Source organism: Leiobunum rupestre, chromosome 4 (genome assembly GCF_980474605.1).
Source record: "Leiobunum rupestre chromosome 4, qqLeiRupe1.1.hap1, whole genome shotgun sequence".
Classification (NCBI taxonomy): domain Eukaryota; kingdom Metazoa; phylum Arthropoda; class Arachnida; order Opiliones; family Sclerosomatidae; genus Leiobunum; species Leiobunum rupestre.
Window position 1 is genome coordinate 73,154,779 of NC_143387.1, and position 17,936 is coordinate 73,172,714.

Genomic DNA, 17,936 nt, shown 5'->3' on the forward strand with positions numbered 1-17,936 from the left:
GCAACGAACAATAAACATTTCTGCAGACGACGAATTTATTATTTAATGAGAATCAAAACAAAGTAAAGCGCGACAAAAAAGGATTTGCGGAGATTCGAGCAAGGCCGAATGAATTTGGAGAAATAATAAAATGCCTAACCTTGGCAAAATATCGACCAATGAGAAAAGTGTTTTTTTGTCATCGTACTAGTTTCATCCGGATTCTACATTTATTTATAGAACAACAAAGTTTTACGAAAACCTTGTTTTGTTTTGGTTGTACGTCAAATATCTAGGTACAGTTTTTAAAAACAACCGAAATAAATACGCGGGAGTCTAAACAGAAAATATAACCGATACCGTTTTTTTACCTACATGGCAAGTCGGTATCGGTAGTCAGTGGCGCACCCAGGATTTTTTTGTGGAGGGGGCCCGGATTGATCTAATCAACTAACTTGTAAGTTGAGAGAATTTTAATGAAACATAAAATATGGACGATTTTTTTTCATGCCAATGTCGGTAGTTTAACTTGAGCAACTGGTAACATTTGATCATTTATAGGGGAACTGACCAATCAGTACCACAACGAATCTATATAAAGGAATCCTTTTTTCAAAACCCAATGATATTGTTTTTGACTGGTGACCATTGCAATATTTTTATCTTGAAGACTTAGGTTGGTTGGAGCTAGGGGCGCATAATTAAAAACGCCCCCCCCCCCAGCAGTCTAAATGAGCTGAAATTATAATTACGTAAATCTTTGAAGTGGGAGAGTGAAAATTAATTAATTTGTAATGGAAGTTTAGGACCATTTTAGGACCATATCTCAATATGGGATTCTGATAAAACTAATAATAAGCGGTATCGTTTTGATAAGAGTCAGGTAATACACCATCTTCGTAATCGAAGAAAAATAATTCGCGTAATTTGTTCTTCATTCGTTTTAAAATCCCTTTCTTGGGAGCTCCTTCATCGGCAATTTGAGCCAAAGAAGGGGGTTGCGACTGTCCATAATGGTAAGTGGTTCCACCATGACGACGATTAGTGGTATAGCGATACGACCTCGGAGAATGCATCTTTTCGCTAAACACAGCCAGGTGTCTCTTTCGAACTAGTTGTTGCGTTTCAACTGCGTTCTTGATATATGGTCCATTGATTTCCAGATTGTACAACCCTTCAAAGAAAGAACAAAATTATTATAAAAAAAAATTGAAGAAAAATATCATACTAACCATTGACCAAGTCGTTAATCATATCAGGAGTGATTTTGCTAAGGACATCATTTGTGGTCTGAAAATTTTGTTCCAAAATTCGAACTTGTTCTTCGTAGGAGTTTTTCATCTTGGTCAAATCCTCCACCATCCTTTGGTTATCGGGGTCATTGACGCATTTCTGTTTCTCCACAACGATCAAATGATGCAAGTAGTCTTTGAGGGCGTCATTGTACGGGGTTATGGCATTGACCTTCAAAAAATGAGCAAATTTTGCGCTGGCCAAAGTGATCGTCTTCTGCTCCCCCTCAAGTTTTTCGCGTCTGGCCTTGCACTCTTGTAGGACCTTCAATTTGTGCTGTTTGACACCTTCCTTAGTTTTAATTTCTTCCTCAACGCTTGTGTCAATCTTCTGAACTTCCACCTCTTCGTTTTCGTAATAAATGTGCATGTGTTTCTCATAGGAACATCCGCAGACACGGCAGTTACGGGTGCTATTCATGGCCCAACAGTTTAATAACTTCGGGTTGTTGAGGATTTCAGCAGTTACGTCTTCGAGCTCGCAAGGATCGTGGCAGACCTGAGTGTAATCAGAAATCTTCTTGTCGTCGAAGGAACGGACAGTAGAACATTTTTCAGACGCACAAACTGTTCGCGGTTGGTCGAAAGCTTTCGGTTGCCATGCTTTAACGGGCACGTAAAGTTCCTTCTCCAATTTGGCTATGTCCTCTCCCATCAGTCTCACCTGAGAAAGACAAGGATTTACGTTTATCTATCTAAGGTAAAAATACTCCTTTGAATAAAATTGGATGGATAATGCTTGTTGGAACTGTCGGGGTTCGATATACTTTTTTTACTACTCTTAACTAAATAAAACTAATTACATAATATGCAAATACGTTTAAAGTGTTAGTTGCACGAAAAATCGATAGTAATAAAAACGAATGAATGCGGGCTTGTTTTGAAGCCCAGGACGTTCTCTTTCCAAAAATGTCATTGTCGAAACAAATTTCCAAGCCTAAGTGTATTAACTTTGAGTCCGAAACTGACCTTTTTCGCACCCCAAAATCCTGAAATTTTCGGCGAATTTTTCTCCTCCGTAGCACGAGCAATTTGGGGCAAATCAAAGCTGTAGTTTTATTCCTAAAATAGAAGGAACTGAAGTGGAGGGATTCTGTTTTCTTGTAGAAGTTTTCAAACCAGAGATTTTTAATCATAATATTAGGCTTATTATCGAAATAAAAAATATTTTTTTACATGCGCGCTACGCGGCGCGCGCGACCCGACGTTTTAAGAGGAATTTACAAGGAGCCTTCGGTTTCATATCGTTTTTCTACTACGTAGGCTTGTGTATGCCTATTTCAATTACTACTGCGTAGGACTTTTTCCTGGGTGTTAAATCAACCCGCTTTTAATCCCAGATGTAAAGAAATGTATTACAGACAATTAGCCAATGATACGCTTCGCATTTTCTGACGTCATGGGTGCCGAGAAGTCTGGAAATTCGCCGAAAAACTCGACTTCCACCATTTCGACTTCTTTTTATAATAATTCAAAGACCACTTAACCGATTTTGATGAAATTTTCTGTACTTGCTATAAAATGTTTGCTCTTTCTAATGAACCAATAATTAGCCATAGCTAAAATTTCGTGCAACCAACACTTTAAAAACTTCTATGAAAGATTCACAGTTCTAATTACCTTTCGCTCGTGATCTTCAATATTTAAAATATTCACTTGAATGTTCTGTGAAATATCGCACAGGGGTTTGGACAGAAAGATCACCAATTTTCTGGCTTCATTCAAAGAGATGGTATCGCTCACGACGTGAGGTTTAATTCTGGAGATGTGTTCCAGCAACCGAGCACATTCCGAAACTGAACGGTCCCAACTGCTTTTAAAATTATCTTTCTCTTCTTCGGGGAAGGTAATGTTGCCTTTTTTAGCGACCAAGAACCTGAAGCTTTCATTGTCTAAACAATAAATAGTTGACTTATTCAAAGCTATTTTAACGTATGGCTCTTTCTTCTCATTCGTTGTTAGCCTAAAAAATGCAACAAATTAATTTAAAGATATTGGCCAACAAAAATGGTAGAAAAATAAATAGTACAGAGCACGGAGCGAAGGTAGCGTGTCTCCTGGACGGTAGAAGGTTCCTCTGGCATTGGTGAAAAGAAAGACAATGTTCTCGCTGGCGTTGCGGTGAATGTGACACAAGAGTTCTTGAATACAAAAACGAAACATGACGGAGATGCGGGAGTTGTTCGGTTTCAATAAAATGCAAATGCCATTCAGAATGCTATAATTTGTGATAAAGCTTAGAATGTTCTCAAAATTCTGTACGTCCTTGTTCACTCCGTTCGTGTCCCCAATGCCAGGAGTGTCTATAAGACGTATCAATCTATCGCCTGACGGAAAAGTGTAACTTCGGCAAGCTTGCGTCTGAGATCCGCCGGGTTTACCACTTTCGTTATTGTCTGTTCCAAATGAGACGGGTTTCTCTGTGTAATCTTCATCGGTGACGGTGAACGAAGTCGGGATTAAAGACACCAGTTTTGATTCTTCAGCTTCGTCCAAAGTATTGAAAGTGACGTAGTTGGCGAAAGCATTGATGAAGGTGCTCTTGCCTAAGAAAGAAAAGTGAGAATCCTGTGAAGAACAACTTTTTAATTGTATCACTATCAACTTACCTACTCCAGTTTCTCCCAGAATAAGAATGTTAATTTCCTCGGGAGGTACTGATGTCAAAGGAATAGCATTAAAGATAATTAAAGTAGGCAGAAAGTCGGTGTATTTGAAGCACTACTAACTTAGTTCTTCCATCATTTTGAGAATGTCTTCTTCATTAGAGAACTGAATCCACTTGGCTCCGTGACTAGGATCGGGACATTTATAAGAAAAGCTGGGTACTTTCGCCTTGCCACAATTGCAATAAATATACCTATGGTAACAAACAATTTAACTCACTCAGGGAATCCAAAATAAATCGGTGTCTCCACCAAAAAAGTCGAAATCTGGCTTTTGTACGAATTTGAAATTTTAAGGTCAAGTAGCTCGTGCAGGAATTAGTTATTAGATAATGAAAAAATCTTGAATCATGTCAACAAGGTCATACAAAAATATTGTTAACCATTAGATTTAGACACTTATTAGTTCCCATTCATAGTGTACAACACAAAGTAATTTGACCTTGACGACATTGGTTCAAGCTCATTAGAATTTCCCTTATTCGATGTACAAATGCGTTGCAAAAACAGATTTGAATTATTATTTTCCATAGAATTTAGTTGACTCCCTACCCATCAAAGCCGTAGAATAAATCGGAGGAGCACTTGTCTTTGTCACATTTCCACTCAATTACGTCTAAGGCGCAATTCCCGTGGATGGAACCCGGGCATCTTATCTTCACGGGGGAACTTTTGTTGGGTCTATAGGTGCAAAATTCGACCTCTTTACTTCGAGCCAAAGCAACACTGTGTTTCAGCAACAGCACTTCGTACAAATTCTCCGTTTCGATGACGCTGTCCACGCATTGGTAGATGGACACGTCTTTGTCTTCCTCCGTAGAAACCATCTCCATAACGTAAAAATTGAAATCGACAGAATCTTGGTCGCGATTCGTTAATAGTTGGAAAAACAGATCGTAATTTTTCTTCCATTTTTCCGTCGAATAAATAGCGTCCGTCTCTTGGAAGACCAACGCGTAGAAGTTCTTCTCTTTGGAACGAATCGAATCCACACCGAAAGACTTAGACGTCAAGTAATGGACGTTTTTCGCCCGTAGATCGCTGATGAAATCCAGCTTCTCTTGTACCCCGGTACAGTTGGTCAGAAATTCTTTAATTTTCGACGGACAAAACTCGGTGTCCAAGAAATCTTTCAGTACATCTTGCAGCAACGACTTCTGCGTCTCATCCGTTCTCGCCTTAACTAGCGCTTCTCTAATTTTATTCCTGAGAACGCTTTCGGCGATTTCCAGATTATTCTTGTAGGTGCAGACCTCGTGCACTAGAGTCGGTGAGAAATGGGGCGCGGTTGGTGAGGTTAGATCTTCGTAGAAGTCGTTCAAGATCTGTTTCGCAGACAGCAAATCGTTGAAAACATGTTCTATTTGCAAAACGGAAGCGGTGTCGATGGAAAGTACTTGCGCTTGGCGTTGCAATTCAACCTTCATCATCTTAGCGACGTCCGCCAACGGATACAGAATGAAAGTAATGGGTTTCCCTTTTCCGTTGTTGCAATTGGCGATATACGTCGGTGTCTTCCTCATTAGTGCCAAGGCTTCCTTTTTGGTCTTCGGCAGTTCTTCGTCACCGGGGATGACGTCCCCGTAGACCTTTATGTCAAAATTGTAAGAGCTGTTCTCGTTCAAGCCTTCATAGCGCGTGTCACCTTGGCCCTTGATGGAGGCGATGATCTTTTTCATTTCGGCGGATAAGTCCCCAGTAACGGCCGACAGATCGCTACTCCTCGTCTTGCGGTACTCGAAGGAGGCAAATGTATTGGCGCCCCAGACAATTCCGCCCACGAAATGGGTGGCAGTGGTCGCAGCTAAGCCTTCCAACGAAATGAACTGCTTCAGTTCTTCGTCGTATATGTTGAGCGTTTCTTGTTTGGTACGGACGTTGTAAAGGACGGTGCCTTTAACCGATCTGGAACTGGCCTTATCGTCGGTCAAGTATTTACCAGAACCTTTCAAGTCCAGGAGACCGGCGAAGACGCTGACTTTCAGTTCAGCGCTCACATCCAACTTTTCGAACCTCTTGGTGTAGGAATCTTCGAAAGAGTACTCGATATTGGAGAAACTGGCGTCCACCCGGTTGACGCAACTATCGGGCAAATTGAAGGTTTTGAAGAGCGACCCGTGGCAGAACTTGTCTTCGCGGGCATCGTAGAACGCACCCAGATACGCCGACCGACCCAAAGCGGTGCATTCCTTAACGTCCATCACGGTTGAACGTTTTCCTTCTGAAATTAATACTATTAATTTTAATATTACAAAGGTTACCTGTCCAACATTATTTTCACCCAAAATTAAATACAATTTTTCTAAAACTTTTAAAATCAGGATTTTAATTAAGGCTGTTGAATTTATTTGTCAATTTTCAATAGGCCTTTCTACAAAGTAACATTGGCCTTCTTGTTTAGATGTGTCCGGCGCGTCACTCGTGACGTAGAAGTGACGTTTCACTATGATAGCCAATAGACGCTAGCATAAACTCTTTTTATGTTTTATTCAACTTGTTAAAAAGTTCCACGCGCGTCTTGATATTTTATATTATTTGGTTAAATTTCAGGTTTACTATTCGCACCGACGAATCGCATTTTTGTTATTAATATTCTAGAATACCAAATAATGAATTTGAAAAATTCGAGTATTCAATTCATAAATTTTGACTATTTGATTTGGTCAAATTTAGCCAAATTTACCAAACTATTTGGTATTCATATTAAATTTTCTGCTGTTAGCCTTGCCACTTTTGCCGTGTTTGCGAGAGGGTGCTTAATTGGTTTCACGTACCATTATCTCGCGGGGTGTCACCACCTTCTAAGTCAACAATGAGAAGTGGGCCTGGCAGCCTGACGTTTTCAATACGTTTCTAACTAAGAATGAAGCATGAAAGGACAAGCTAACTTTAAATATAAGAAATGACACGTTGCGGAAGAGTTACTTTTTGGGAAAAGACTCAGAAGAGCACCATTTATCTATGGATACATAGTGCTAAAATTTTTCCTTGTTAGTGATAGGTCATTGACTAAATAGTACAAAAATTAATTTGCGATATATGGTGAGAAGTGAATAATGAATAACTCTCATTATTAATGAAACCAGAGTGTCCAAGTTAAGTGTGATAAAATGGTGATATATGCTGATAAATAAAATATTTTTTTTGGCATAAGTTTTTCGATTATCTGATGTATTTACTGATTTTTACACCTAAGTTGAAATCACGCTTTCTTAGTGGCGTATCTAGGAACTCCACCCCCCCCCCCTCCGCGAAAAACGACTCGAGGCCCTTTTTAAATAGCACCGATTTTAATCATAAACGTTTGGGGGCCCCCTAGTTCTCGGGGCCCCTCCGCGCCACGGGGGCGCTATTTACGCCACTGGTTGATAGAATCTCCATCATATAAAAATCTGATATTTGGTAGAGTTTGATAAAAATTTATATTTGGTTCGAAAACCTCGCGGTATTTGGTCGAATTATTTGTATTGCTCATTTTAAAAATTCGATTTGACTGTTGTTTTTCAAAATCCGAAGTATTTGCTATTTGTTAAATACCCAAAAACGTGCTATTCTCCCAGCCCTAGTTTCAAGTACTGCCGTGCAAAGCACAAAAGCATTAACGACCAAAACCAAAATATGGAGAAACCCGCGAAATTCAAACTTTCTTTGCCTTAAGCCTGGTTTTCACTTGGCGGTTTTTGGGCGAAAAAGCCCGGCGTCGACGGAAAATGGGCGAAAATTTCCGTCGACGCCGGGCGGAAATTCCGTCGGTTTTCGGTTTTGTGTGGCGATTTTCATTTCTATTTTTTTCGCTCAGTTGGGCGATTTCGCTCTTTTTCAACCAATCAAAACCCATTTTCGAAAGGTGACTGTGACGTCAGGGGGATGGTTAATTTCCCGCTTCTTGCATCCGGAACTCGGCCACGTGCTTTTCTGTGAATTTTGGAACGTGTTTTTTTTGATACCCTTGTTGCCTTCTTTTCCAGTATGTTTCTTTCACACAAACCGATCTTTCATAACTCATATTTCTTTGAACACGATAGATCATGTAAAATAACATTAAATTTAAAATGCTTACATGAGCTTTAATCAATAGTTCACTATTATGATCAGATAAATCATCCATTTTTAGGCCTAGGCTTAAATCTCCACTATCAGACGAAAACCGACGAACTCGCTGCCAGAAAGAAATCGCTTTATTTCCGCCCTAAAAAAAACGCCAAGTGAAAATGCTAAAACGCCGACAGTGAGCAAAACGTCGAAAACCATATCGCCGACGTCAAACTTTCTGTCGGTGATTTTCCGCCAACTGAAAACCAGGCTTTAAGATACCCCAACTTACTTCTTTCAAGTTTATATAGTACACTCGGATTTTTCAAATCAAATTATATTCTGGTACTAAACAATTTACAGGTCAAACGATATTTCAGAAATATCATTAAAACCATGTCTTAAAACGCGAAAAAAAATGCGCTTTGATTTGACTTTTAAAGAAAATAAACACATTAATGCGTTATTGGTTTGAAAATAATGCAAAAACCTAAAATAATGCGTTTTGCAACAAGTCATTTCTCTAAGAACAAAAATTTTAAATTCGAAAATTAGTTCAAAATTGAATTTAACGTATAAAATAAGGAGAAATAAAACCAAAATCTGTAAATCGAAAATTTGGTCGTTAATGCTTTTGTGCTCTGCACGGCAGAGTAAGTCTCGCTTCTTTTACGGATGGCGCTCCTAGGTGGAAGCACTTTCCAGCACCGTTAACCGAAAAGCAGCACGTCTGACATCTATTGATTGCAATACAAACTAAATTAAAAAAAAATTGCAAAGGCGCCTGAAAACCGTTGTGGATATAAAAATTACAATTTGGATATGACAAACTGGTATACGAGAACGTCCACTAATATTATTAAGTTCGTGTATTTCAAAAGTCCATCAGTATAGTAATGGCACCCGATTTCAGAAAATATTGTAGCTGTAGTAAGTTGTTTTCAAGGCTTCCAAAGTGCCTTGGTTGCAGACGATACTTGCTTTGTAAAGCTATATTTTCCTATAACTGTGGAAGTTAGGGTATTATGTCACTACATCATTAGCATCCTGTCTTCCACAGTTCACAGACAAATACACCAGCTCAAGTGAAGTTCATCGATTACGCAGGCCAAGTACAACCTTTGTCAATGCTAAATCTGTAAACCGTTACGTAATCACTGTACGTACAGGCAAAGCTAAAGGTACAAGAATTGCGAGGACTGATCAGCCCCTTGATTTAAATACTATGTTAATTATACAACCAACCGCGAGGGTCCGACGTGTATCGTAGAATTAATTTTAGCCTCATAGAATGCTCCAATCGGACGAAAGAGTCTTTCAATCGATTCCTAGAGATCAGCGGGCAATTTATATTTCTGAGGTGGGAGTTAGCAGTGTTTACATTACTTTCACGACGTCAAATATAACCTTGGAAAAAAAAATTAACGCCTTGACTGTCTCAATACGTTTACCAAGTACTGATAATAAATTTATTAAAGGCATAGTAAGTACAACAGTAATGGTCCCTAAAAAAACTGGGCTTGTAAGTGTTTAGCGGAAGGAAGTTGTGAAGTAGTACCATAAGTATATAACATTGTTGCATAAGTGTGACACTAAATATTCTTCACATGCAAAAGTTTTACTGAGAGCTATTCACAAGACAGACTGCATCACAGGCTTCGTTGCAGTTTTGCGTCCGCTTGCTAACGTGTCACACGCATGCAGTGCCGCATTTACTGAAGGTGGGGCCTATGTAAGGAACGAGGGGTCGGACATTTACCAAAATCCCGTACACTTTGTCTAAAATCGCAAAATCTTTTAACTCTCTCTATGGTAAATTAACATTGAAATCCCAAAAAGTAATGATAAAATCGCCAAAATCTCTACGAAATTCCGAAATCCCGTACAAAATAATGGCAAGTGTCCGACCCCTCAGTAAGGAAAGCATAAAAAACGCAATAATGATTTTTCAAATAATAAAGCAACAAGTCTGATATGTTTTTCTCTTAAACCGAATCAGTGAAAAATCCATTGATTTAATCAGTAAGTGAAATTTCAACTGCAAAACCAGTGAAACAGTAAAAGTCCACTGATTTTTCAGTACACAATTTTTTTAATAATAATAATAATAATAATATTAATTATTAAGCCTAGTCCTTAATTCGGCCCTGGTCACACGTAGCCTTTGACAGCGCCTCGCTAGGGGGATATTTTCTTCTGGTGATGACGTCACTCCGTTACTAGCTCTCAGTTAAATTTTCCCCAAAGTGACAAACTTTTAGAATAATATTATAAACTTATGTTAGTACGCGTGAAAGCTTAGTTTAGTTTAGTTTAGTTTAAAACATTATTTCTAACTCTAGTTATCACGAGAGGTCTAGTTCGCCTCTGACGCGCTGTAACTGACGCTCAAAACTTTATACAAGAAAAAGATGCTAGAGAAAAAATTACAATTAATTTAAGCACAAATATATAAATTATATCGTAAGAGAATTATTCATCTTCCTATAGGCTTCGTACGTTGTTCTTAAATTGAGTGTGAAAGCCGTCTGCACTTTCAAAAGTTATATCTTTTCAACAGCCCATTTAAATATTGAAATCCAAAAAGTCGTCTGCTATTTCGTCGTGCATTTAGTTGACGGGTAATAAAGCAGATGGCGCTAAGTTTATTCGCTTGAAACATGTACTTTCGCAGGCTCCCACTAGTTTTTCAAAATACGTTTTGGAAGAACAAGATGTCACGGACATTTGAGTACGCGCAATCTCCTCGATGCATTAAATATAATTTAATTAATTAAATTTAAATTTGAACAAATTTCCAATCATCATGTTCATTAAGTTAACAAACCCAATAAATTAGCGAAACGCGAACATGTTAATTTAAATTAATTTTTAGACAAACCTTTGAGTAACCTGGTTTTGGAAATAAAGTAGCGAAACCCGAACACTTAAAATTTAAATTATTTCCAAACAAACCGAATGTTTCGAGTTACCTAGTTTTTAAAAAAAAGTAGCGAAACGCGAACCCTTTAATTTAAATAATTTTTTAGACAAATCGAATTTAAATTAATTTTTAAAAAAATCGTATTTAAATTAGTTTTTGGACAAATCAAATTTAAATTAATTTTTGGACAAATCGATTTTAAATTAATTTTTAAACAAATCGATTTTAAATTAATTTTTAAACAAATCGATTTTAAATTAATTTTTAAACAAATCGTATTTAAATTAATTTTTAAACAAATCGTATTTAAATTAATTTTTAAACAAATCGAATTTTTCGAGTTACATGGTTTTGGATATAAGGTAGCGAAACGCGAACCGAATTTTCGGAGATACCTGGTTTTGTAAAGAGGTAGCGACACGCGAATAGACTTTTGGAGATAGATGGCGCCTGTATCAATTGGTACGAAATTCAAATATCACAATAGCGCCTACGGCGGGTCACTTGGGTCCCGCGAATTGGCCAGAAATCTCACTTAAAATTAAAATTTGTTACTGTAACCGAAAACGAAGTTCACAAATAATCAAAACTAACTAAAAATATAATTTACAACCATGTCGGTCTTAATTTTAAAAAGATTTGTACATTTTAAGGAGAAAATCAGCTGAAATCAAATCACCAACAATGACTAAAATGGGCAAATGCCCAACTTCCGAGGCCCTCATCTCACAAATGTTAACAAAGGTGGTTTCTTTTAGCTTGTTCCGTATGGTCCGTTTCTTGTACCTGGCAATTCGGGTCACAAGACATTTCTCTATTTTTAGGGGGTTTCTTTTCGTTTGTTCCGGAATTTCGGAGTTGGGATATTACAACCCTGTCATATATTATTTATATTTGCATCGTTAAGTGGCGTAATAAACGCGTCACATTTTAAGCCGCGATGCGTTTGGCGGGAAAATCGCGACCATTGAAAACTGAGAAGGGACAGGTTTTATTTTAACATGGATGCTTCATTAGTGTATTATAAGCTTCTGTTATAATCCATACCGCAATAGATCGATTTACAATTTTTAACGGGCAAAGACGACTTTAAAGGGGTAAAATTCATCCGAGGTAACGTGATGATGGCGATATTTGTTAGTAGATGGCGCTCTGATAGCAACATGACGTCATAATTTTTCTTTTCAACGATTGGTTGAAAGTTTTCAGTTTTTAGTGGAGAACGGTTTTGTCGAGATTTAAAATACAAAATTATCTTCCCTGATTGGATAGTTTAAAATGGTATTATAGTGCCATCGATGACGGACAGTGTTAACTACTGTTAAAATAAATTGTTAATTTAAATTACAAAAATTATATATTTTTAATAAGAATTTAAAGTACTATAATTATAGTAGTAAAAAAAAGTTTTTCATAAACTTTATAGTGTCGCCATCTACCTCAAACATTATTAAATAGGAAGGTACCTCGGGTGGATTTCGCCCCTTTTTGCATATTTCCCTGAAGGCAATATGTGAATGCGCCTATTCGTTGGGCAATTTTAACGATTTCATACCCAACAACCACTCTGCAGTGCCCAAAATGTCTAAAGGCATTCTTGAGAGAGCGGCCATTATTGGAACCCTTTGGGGGCGCTTGCATATGTTATATTTCCTTTAAACCATTGGTATTATTTCCATGTCAAGTTTAGGATTCTTTAAAGATGAAGGATAACCAAATTTTGTAACGTATCAATTGATATTATTCTATTATCGGAAATTTACTTATAGGGAATATAACTAACGTTTGCCGTTCTTGCCGTTAGATTTAAAAATGTTTGGCGCCACTGTACAGGGTAATTTTAAAAATTAAGATTTCTTTGAAGGATATATTCCCATTAAAATATAACAAAATTTATCGCGTGGTTCTTTCCCTAACCATGTAAAATGTTAAAATTACATGGCATTAGAATATTTACTAGATAAGAAACAATTTTCCCGGTCTAATCTGTTTTCTTCCCAAAATCAGCGGGAGCCTACAAAGGTACATGTTTCGGCGAGTAACATTAGCAGCATGGTATTAACTAAAATTTATATCTGGTTGAATTGGGGGTTTAATAATATAATTAAAACAAAAAAATTTAAAACCAAAGCCGTATAAGACTGTTTGTAAATCTTAAAAGCAAAACGTACCGCTTCCGAGCGAGAAGATCTTGAAGCTACTGAACAAACGAGCGTCTAAAACGACCGACACAAAATCCCCGGTTTTATGAATCCAATTCCGACACTAAAACTAAACAAACGCGAGAGAGAGAAGGGAGGCGGTGTTCCTCCAAGGAATTTTTTTTCGGTTCGTATATCTCGAAGAGCCAATCAGCGGCGAAGGGAATTACGCAATTCCGCGCCTTCGACGGACGAGGGGTCTCTCATAAAACTCAAAACGCTATTTCAAAGATTAATGAAAATAAATATTTCTAAAAATGGTTATTATATTGTATAATAAAGAGTTTTAAAATATTTAGGAATGTTTAGAATCGCAAAACATACATTAAATTAATAAATAATTTTGTGATTATGAAATTGATTTAACTTACGAATTAAATTTACGAACTAATTCCAAAGTGTTTATGTTGATTTGGAATTAGTTACAATAGGCGCTTCAATAAATGATCCTCCCAGGAAATCGCCAAGAAGTAATATTTCCGAGAGACAGGACCCGCAATGCATTGTTTATATAGTGCTTGGGGAAATAATGGAAACTTTTCACTTGTAAACAGAACTTTGTGTTTTTTCCAAGCCTTAATACGTCAAAAAAGCTGCCTGGTTAAAAGGGAACGCCATTGGGCAGTGCCGTAGCCAGGATTTTGTTTTGGAGGGGGCACGCCATTGAAAAAAAAGTAAAAAAATAACAATATTTGTACGTACGACCATGCGTTTCGGGGGGGGGGGCATGTGCCCCCTGTGCCCCCCTGGCTACGCCACTGCCATTGGGAACGCTTGTTGCTGCCGTAAAAGTGAAAAATTTCCATTATTATAACAAGCACTATATAAACAGTGATTTGCAGGTCCTGGCTCTCGGAAATATTACTTCTTGGCGATATCCTGGGAGAATGATTTATTGAAGCGTCTATTGAATAACATGTTAAAGGGAATATAACCTTCAAAGCAATCTTTATGGAAGACCCCTTCATTTTTTTTTTAAATTTCCCTGTACAGTGGCGCCAAACATTTTTAAATCCAAAGGCAAGAGCGGCCAGAGCTGCAAACGTTGGTGTTCCACCCCAAATATTAGGGTTATATTCTCTTTAAATATATGAGTAAGTTAGTAAACGTATTGTAATTTATTTATTTATAAATTAATTTACAATTAGAAAAGGAACTGTTTTTAGTTGGTAACGTAATTGATTTTAGATGTAAGTAATTGAAAACTAATTAACTTATGACCTTAGTATAATTATATGTAAAGCGGTAAGTAAATGAATAGTTGTTATTTATAGTTAAATAAATATCGGTAAACAACTTAGTTTAATTAATTACTGATTGAATGAGATTGATTGTAGCTTGGTATGCCTTGGAAACTGTGCACCCGTGTAATTACAGCCAATTGCAATTTATGAAATAAATTACGAATAATGTATAAAACGTAATTATCAACTTTTGGTGTTTTAATACTCCGACTCGTTATGAACTTAAAAAGGTAAATTTACATTTAACATAGAAAAGCTCGTAGTCGGTTACAAATTCCTCGATTGTTAATCATTTTAATGTCTTTAACACTCTGGCTTAAAAACCACCCAATTATTTATTTCGAAAAAATAAATTAATAATTTGTAGATGGGCTTAAATTAATTTCGGATTTTATGCGATCGAAAAACACTTTCTCTAATTGAAAGATTCTTTCTTCTCAAAGTCAAATTTGTGAGATTCAACCCAGTCGAGATCTTTTTCGAAAATCGAGGAAAAACATTCCACGAAAAAGTGAGATAATATTATTTTTGCTACTTTCGACATGTCCGTTCGAGATCGAGAGGGATTTTGGTCAACATCTCGCTCTCCAAGCTTACAGAATAGTTCTTTATCATTTGAAATACGCCATCTACCGGGGATTAACTAGGTATTGTGGGTATCAACATTTTCGCGATTTCCGTCTGCTTAGCTCGGACCGTTTCAATCGTCTGCTACGAAAGGCTTATTCAGTTTAGATGCTTTTTGCGATTTACAAACGTGATGGAGAGACAAAACAGGAAATTAAGAAAACATATTTTATATTATTGAATTTTCAATTTTTAATGAAAGTATATTATTTTGAGTTCTTTAGAAACTTCCAAAAAAAGGAGGGATATGATCTTGCGTTATCGGTTGTGGAAAAAACAGAGCCACAGCAAAGATAGCTTTCATTTGTTTGCAAGGGACAAGACTTTGAAAGAGGAATGAATTAGTAGGATTCAATCAGCTCTTCATGATTTCAAAACCATGCACAAGTTCAAAATAATAATTTAATATTTTGAATAGTTTTAGTACAAAAACTATATAGAATAGTTTAGGAGTAAATTGCTTACCTGTTTTAAGTATTTTACTTTTTCATCATCATTAAATAACCCTTAAAACTATTAAGAGAATACCGGAACGATTTCAAAACAATTAAACCTAAGCCTACGATATTGCAGGAAAAATTTCTAATAATTCTGGGTAAAATGCTGTTTCCCATAATTCTCAGAATAGTTTGAGTTTATTTCACCAGGTGTCGAATTCAAACTACAAAAAATCTATAGCCTCCCACATTCCTGTAGGATGTGAGGCACGGTTCCAGGGGGGGGGATATCAAAGTGATGCTCCCCCCAAATGTTTGTTAGGAGCCGCGCCTGTATGATGGTTTGAATTAGCATTTACAGTTTACATAAACTGCTGGTGAACTTCAAGGCGCTAGGCCCCTATGATACCGGAAACCTGTGATTTGCAGTGATTTTTAAGTGATTTATCGTGCTAACCTACGATTTGCACACCTGACTACTTAAGGGACTATCCCCGCGGGAACTAGACCTAAGCAAACGAGTTAGCTCTTCAATCTAAACACGTACTAAACGGAAAATACTAACATTATAATTATTATTATATTTCTAACATATGGCAGCAAGATATGTCAGACATTATATTGCATACAATCCCCGATGTGATAAAAATATCTCCGTGGTTAAGGAAAATATTGGAACATTTTTCCTAAATGACCCTCTAAATTATTATAACATAGGAAATAAATCAGACTGTTTAAGTCATTATAAACTAGCAAAATTTCCAACGTAGCGATCTAACTATCACCCCTGTTCATTTATACGAAAGATTTCATTGCTGTTCTCATCATTTTAAAACTTTTAAACATAATGATAATATTTGGTAATGATCAATAAAACAGTTTACAGTTAAAATGGTTCTTTTTGGCAAACATATGGTTGTATGTACATTTTTTTCTTAAATTTTTCGTTACCCGCCCTCCTACGAAACCAAATGCTGGCTACGGCTTTTAACTAGAGTAAGAATGTTTATTTTATTCAAATGACCCAGCAATTACATACAAAGTGAAATGACGAGAGAGGAACCCGGGGAAAGTGCTCTATTAACAGACCGCATTCGAAACCAGTTCGAACCAGATGAGTACTGCGCCAGTGGTAGATTCACTTATCGATCAAAAGTTGAAAGTAACGAAAACACACTCATTTGTTAATTATTTTATTTCATGAAAAGTTGATTCCTTAAACTCTATCACTATAGCTAGCTAAACTAGGTAATTGTAAATATTAAAAATGAGCTAACATTTGTAAATTTAGTAAAACAAAACATAATAATATTATTTGCAGTAATTTGTAAATGCGTAAGAAAAACGTGATATTTCCAGCTGGTAATGGTCAATTTAATTAACGGTCATTTTGAAAAAACGAGTTAGGACTAAATGTTTATCCGAATGAAGAATGAACAAATCCCGGTAGGAGATTAACACGGACCGTTAGAAGCGTGTTTAACCGCTTACACGAAAGTCCGATAATCTTTAGTGCCCAATTTCTAAATAGTTAAGGCAAAGACTTTCACACACTCCTTGGCAAAGCCACTGAACAACTCAAATCATTGTATTCTCTAAAATTTAAATTATCTGGAACCCGTAATGGACGCTTCAATAAAAGATATTCGGTTTTTACTCCCCTCTCCAAATTCATCTGGCAAGCAGCTATTTCCGGTCGGTCGGTTAAACGGTTAGAATGGAAGCTAGCCAAAAAGTCATATATAAGCCAATTGGAGACGCGTTTTTGCCCTCATGAGAATTTTGCGTCAGATAAGAAACGCGTCGGCTCACGTGTATACGGAACATACTAATGTTAATTTTCGATAATATAGTTTAAGGTAAAATATATAATGTTACTAAAACTAAGTATAAGAAGATATTATTATTATTATTATTATAATCATCCTCTTATGGTATAAATAATTATAATTATTTGTAATATTTTTATAATATCGGGCAATTTTAAATCTTCTCATGGAGGCAGAGTTAATTCATTTCGTATAAAATTATCTTTTGGAATAAGATGAAAACTCATTCCTTTAGAACTAAACATATTACTTTTGCAGTACGGTATGCAACAAGTGTTTCCTTTTAACCAGGTAACATTTTTGGCATGTTAAGGCTTAGCAAAAAACCGATGTTACTTTCGAGAAAGTTTCCAGCTTTTTAATATTTCAACAAGCACTATATAAATAATAACTTATGAATCCTGGCTGTCGGAAATATTACTTCTTGGCAATTTCTGGGAAGATGTTTTATTGAAAGCGCCTATTGCCTACATAAAATTATAAACACAATTAATTAATAGAAAAGCTTACCTTCATTGTAAATGTATACCGATTTCATACATGTAGCATTGGCTCTGGATAAATTTTCAAAAATAAGTAGATAAAGGAGATTGTGGGTCGCTGAAAATGTTAAATCCCGTTTTAAACCTTTAAAACGTTAAGAAGTCACCACCTTATTGAAATTTCCTTATTTTTTACACACTTAAAACCCATTATTTTCCACAGT

The 17,936-nt window shown here is 36.5% G+C and overlaps 2 protein-coding genes across 2 annotated transcripts in view; one reads left to right on the plus strand and one right to left on the minus strand.

Moving 5' to 3' along the window:
* LOC149948981 (mite group 2 allergen Tyr p 2-like) overlaps positions 1-17,936 on the plus strand; it is a 327,603-nt gene that overhangs the window by 266,926 nt on the left and 42,741 nt on the right. The window lies entirely within an intron of this gene.
* On the minus strand, positions 171-13,079 carry LOC149948991 (uncharacterized). The gene is made up of 8 exons (XM_090174199.1): positions 13,064-13,079; positions 4,490-6,158; positions 4,001-4,131; positions 3,881-3,928; positions 3,301-3,817; positions 2,892-3,234; positions 1,212-1,935; positions 171-1,153 (listed from the first exon to the last, which is right to left on the minus strand). The coding sequence occupies exons 2-8, from the start codon at positions 6,136-6,138 to the stop codon at positions 828-830; spliced, it is 3,738 nt and encodes a 1,245-aa protein (XP_090030325.1). The 5' UTR covers positions 6,139-6,158; positions 13,064-13,079; the 3' UTR covers positions 171-827.